Raw genomic sequence first — 5,236 nt, forward strand, 5'->3', positions numbered from 1 at the left:
AAAGAAGAGGCTAGAACAGACACATAATGATGATGATTACTAGAAGTACAAGCTTCATTATGATCATCATCCTTCTTCTTGGAATTCTTGATCACATGAATCTTGCATATGACCAGTTCATGAAACTTATCTTTTTCTTCCGGAAGCATATATTCTGTCATAATCCAGCTCTCGCTGTCTCGTGATACATTACAAGAAGTACCGTCTCCGCTCTTCTGCTTCTTGTTATTAACTTTGCTTTTAACAAAAGCTAAGGTTTGCTTTTCACCAATGACCATCTTTTTTTCATTGTCCGTGATATCGTCTTTCGAATTAGCCTTCCAGGACCCACTATCGTCGTCTCGGGTGATCTTCCGTTTCGCTTTCTGACCACAACCAATGTTCTTTTTGGCGAGTTGAGTCCTTGTCACAAGGTAGTACCATTCGTTCTTCTTGAAAAACGAACCCATGGGATGGTCCAGCAACCATGGCTCCTTTGAGTAAACATCCTTCATAGTGATCTCTCTACGCGGTTTACCTTCCAATTTGGGGATTAAATATTCGTTGATGAGTTCGTCGTCGTAGGGTTGAAACTGAATCCCTCCATCTTCGTCGTTGTATTCATACATCTTCTCTTACGTGTCTTACAGTGCGGTTGGGTTTAAAAGCTCTTTGGGAAGTGTTCTGTGAGGTTTGTAATCGACCATCGTCTGTATTTATAGCATCTTACCTTATCATTAACCAATATGAAATTGGTTTTGAAACTCATTTCTAACAGGATTATGATTATTTATCCTTCCTTCATTTTTTGAACTTTTTTACAAAGTAATAACATGAAAATCTTTACTATCTTATAAGATAATCGTCATCACATCTTGTATTATTCTGCTGCAACATCATTTGTTTGTTACGGTTTCCTTTTCTTTCATCCTTTTTATTTTTACTATGAATTTACTTGGTGTGCATAGTGATCTCTCTTCTTAACAAATCTATCTTTTTGAACAAAAGACACGTTATTATTCACATCCAATAAAAAAATCGTTAATTCTGTTTCCTTTTATTTTACTATATTATTTAATAAAAAAATCGTTACTGATCTCTTCTGAATAAATAATTAACTAGGAACACGCATAAAAGTCAAGAATATACAGTAACTGAAATTACAAAGCATTATTCTAAGCAGTAATTTCTTGTTAATAATACCCTAGCCGCTCTCTCAGACACGAACATCGAGGAGACCTTGCGATTCACGATCTCCGGCGCCGGTGAGGCTCTTTAACGCCGGCGCTGGCCACCATCTCTTCTCTGCTCTCTGCTCTTCACGCTACTGCTTTGTTTTTGCTCTGCTTTGTTTCTCTTCATGTTCTGTGAAGGAAGGAGATCCAGATAAAGTACGCGACGAAGACCATCGATCTGGTTCTCCGTTCTCGTCCTCTTGTCTTCCCTATCGTTTGTTCTGTTCACCAACAATGAGTCGGGAGGACTCTCCCACCACTGCTGTGCTTTGTTTATGGGGGGTAATCTCCGTTGAACCCATGTGTTACCGCCGACGGACAAGTCACACGGAAGGCCTTGTCCAAGCTCTTCAATCTGCCATGGAGCATCATGTTCATCACTTGTGCTCTCCCTTTCTTCAACAAGAATAAGCCGAGTCCAAAATCTTCTCGGGTTTTGCTTCCCTCCAGTTCTAGCGCCAGATCCGTAGCATCCTCCGACCAAATCCGAGTTTGTTTGGCAAACTTATACCATCCTTGACAACCTTACAACCATGTCTTCATCTGTTTGTGAATCTGATGTCTGATGTAGGTGGGAATCCACTCCGGCGTCTAGCTCTGAGCCATTTGTTTGTGAATCTGGTGACCGATGTAGGTGGGAATCCACTCCAGCGTCCAGCTCTGAGCCATCAAAAACTAGTAAGGTCATGTTGTCTGCGCACAACTTCCATCTCCACCTCTGTTGCGGAGAGTATTTCACTACCATATCTCTTTTCTATGAATGGAGCAAATTTCTCGGATTCTTTTTCGAGCTTTAGTTTCAGTTTACTCACCGGTTTGTTACCTAGTGGAGCGGTCTGTACGGGGCCTGAAGGTGCAATCGAGACTACTTCGGTTTTTCTTGTTGGTGAGAACTGTCTCTCAACGTCACTTGTGACTATCTCTAAGCTGTCCGACTTTGTCGTGAAAGCTTCCCCGACGCATTCAAGCATCGTCTCGAATTCGCTGTCATCTTCGGTTGAAGACTTATCTCGTTTAGCTTATTTATTTGTTGCATTTTATGCTTATGGACAAAGAGGATAGATGATTTCCTCTTTCTGTTGTATGGAAGAACGATTGAGTTTTTAATGAAAGTAAGTTTGTGTTTCAAAAAAAAAAAAAAAAAAAGTTTAATAAAGAAATCGTTACTGATCTCTTCTAAATAAAAAAAATTACAAAAGTTTACTTTAGTTTTAAAAACAATACCAGGTTATTATTATCCTGGTTCGGATAACTATATAATTTATTTAGTTGGAAAAAAAACTAAATAATTTATTTAATTTGCGTAAATAGAAGTATTAGATAATGAATAATTATATATATAAATATGATTTTTGGTTGAAATGTTAAAATATATAAACATGATTGCTTTCATGAAATACTATTTCAAAATTTTATTACTCTGATTCTTCGGATCGTTATGCATGCATGCATAGATACACATATATTATGCATGGAGCATGGTTAATTTACGACAGTTAACTTTTTTAACCATTGCCAGACAACCTCTATGTTCGATGCCAAAATAATATGAATGTAGTGGTTACTCCCTTGATATATTTGATGACCTATTCTGATATTCAAGGGGTTACTTAAGGAGGCTTCTGATCAAGAATGATACGTTTCATTATATTTTATATGTTTCTCACTAGATTACTAGAACTTGAAATTTGACAGAAGCTCTTGTGTTTGGAAGCAACTAACGATAAAATATTCTTATGAATGAATTCGCGAGACCAAGAAGCGACACAGAGAGTCTTTTGGAAATAATCAAAGCACACAAGAAAAAGAAAAAAGTATGAATAATGAGAGAAAACTGAAGCAATACAGAACAAACAAATTGATAAGACGAATAAGATTTTATCAGTTACTTGGAAGATGGAAGGATTTTTTTTTTTTTTTTTAAGATGGAAGGATTCTAAAACCGGTATAAATCTAATCCCGCAAGGATCAAGTTTCAAGATTTATTGTCATATACAAAGTGATGGAAAAAACAACTATCTTTTGGATTTGATTAGTACAACAAATGTTAGAAAGTAAACTAAAACACCCAACCGAAAAAACTATTGCTGGAGTTTAATCTTAGGATGGAGGCTGGCGATAGATTGGGTGCAATTTGGATAGGTTTCTCGCATGGACCCGAGCTAAATGTCTTCCCAGTACTAATGCCAAGGTATATATATATATATATATTATCTGTTATTGGACTAAGATGTAAAATGCATTTGACGAATCTCAAATTCAATTTGACTAAATAGCAGTAATTTTGTTTCAGTTGAAATCAAATTCAGGATAGACGAGTTTACGTTATGCTACATGTCAATCCTCGCCACTAGGTGGTGCTACTTGGTTAGTAGGAAAGATATTAAGGACGATCAGCCAACACTAAGACATTGTACCTTGGGATGCCACCTTTGCTCCAAACGATTTACCACAAAAAGTACAAGAATTAAGGTCTTTCATCAATCAGTTTGGTCATAGACTAAGCCAGTTAAGTAGCAAGCACGCCTTATCTCCTATATTCCCCATTCTTAATAATAATAGTCTTCCTCTTCTGTGAAGGATAGAGTGGTGACGTGAGATACAAGTGATTATCCAAACGGGCTTGAGGTAGCAATGAAGGTGTTCTCAAGTCTCCAAACAAACGGGATCACTCCTTTGGCAACTTGGCCATCTTTATCCCAGGATTTTAAAGGTTTCTTAAAAGGATGGGGGCCATAAACAGGATAATAATTGGTTACAAAAGTCATCAATTAAGGAACGTTTTTGGTCTGTTTCTTACACTGTTTGCGGGTTCCACTGATACGTGGCGGGTCCATGACACATGGGGATCCACTGACACGTGGTGGTCCGCGATTGGTTCCTTTTTTTTTATAATCAGGCAAAACAAAATTTTACTTAAAAAACCCTTAATAGGGTTTAGGGATAATGATGCTCTAAGCACGTCCAACTACCGCTTCTAGCTTGGGTTTTTAAAACAAAAAAAAATTGAAATAATAAAAAGAAGCATAAGAGAATAGATTCGACTCTTAAAGTGGAGCTTATTTTGCTAACCATGTACGTCTTCTCTTTTACCATTGTACACTCCAGTAGTTCTTAATAGATCCTAGTAGTTCCTCCTCTTGGTTAATTAGGAGCCAGACAAAGCCTGAGGATGCATGCATGCTCTATTCAAATTTCCAAGTTCCTTAATTAATCCCCAAAACCTTTTTTAGAGGATGATTAACCCGAGGTTCTTAGGATGGAGTTTTTAGCGGAAGTTAAGAAACTGTTTCTTAACTTTTAACTAATAAAGCTAAGAACCGGTTCTTAAAAAAAGACTTTAAGAACCGGTTCTTAAAAAAGGACTTTAAGAACCGGTTCTTATCTTTTTTAGGTAAAAGTTAAGAAACAGTTTCTTAACTTCCGCTAAGAACCCCACTCTAAAAACCCCACTCTAAGAACCCCGGGTTAAGCATGGTCTTAGTTAGATAATTATTACGAAGCTTGAAACAGATATTTTCAACGTGAAAGAAATAGCAAAGCACCTAGGGATGCTTGGAAAGGAAGTAACCTCTTTTTACCAGTTAACATGTGGATGTATTTATTTACTATTTATTAGTAATAAATTGGGTTGGGAGAATTTCAGTTGTTGTTCCTTCTTATTTTGTTTTGTCACCTACGAGACTGGAACCAAGGTTGCAACTTCTACACACACAACCAACCGAAATATAAGAATGTGATTTTTTAATTTAATGAAAACTAAACGTACACAACTATGGATAATTGAAATGCAATAATTCTTCCAATATCCTATTCAAACCTAATCTATTTTAGCCTAAACATCTTGATCAGTGCTCAGCTTCCTAGAGTTTTAGAGCTTTCTTGGGGGAGGGGGCGGAGGGTAGCATACTGATTCAAGCAAGTCCTGATAAATGAACTGCGCATCGTAATTCAGAATACCATCATCTTCTTCCATAGGCAAACTCGAAACATTCACTGTCGCCAACGAATTTATAAGTTCT

General features: G+C 37.1%; 2 protein-coding genes across 2 annotated transcripts in view; both read right to left on the reverse strand.

Annotated features, from left to right (window-relative positions):
- LOC106315054 (NAC domain-containing protein 53-like) overlaps positions 1-608 on the reverse strand; it is a 1,670-nt gene extending 1,062 nt beyond the window's left edge. The window contains exon 1 of the mRNA XM_013752827.1: positions 41-608. Coding sequence (XP_013608281.1) covers positions 41-608 — 568 coding nt within the window. The remainder of the gene's footprint in view (positions 1-40) is intronic.
- Positions 609-5,085: 4,477 nt separating this feature from the next.
- LOC106315055 (NAC domain-containing protein 53-like) overlaps positions 5,086-5,236 on the reverse strand; it is a 1,272-nt gene continuing 1,121 nt past the window's right edge. The window contains exon 2 of the mRNA XM_013752829.1: positions 5,086-5,210. Coding sequence (XP_013608283.1) covers positions 5,086-5,210 — 125 coding nt within the window. The remainder of the gene's footprint in view (positions 5,211-5,236) is intronic.

This window comes from Brassica oleracea, chromosome C9 (assembly GCF_000695525.1).
Source record: "Brassica oleracea var. oleracea cultivar TO1000 chromosome C9, BOL, whole genome shotgun sequence".
Lineage (NCBI taxonomy): Eukaryota > Viridiplantae > Streptophyta > Magnoliopsida > Brassicales > Brassicaceae > Brassica > Brassica oleracea.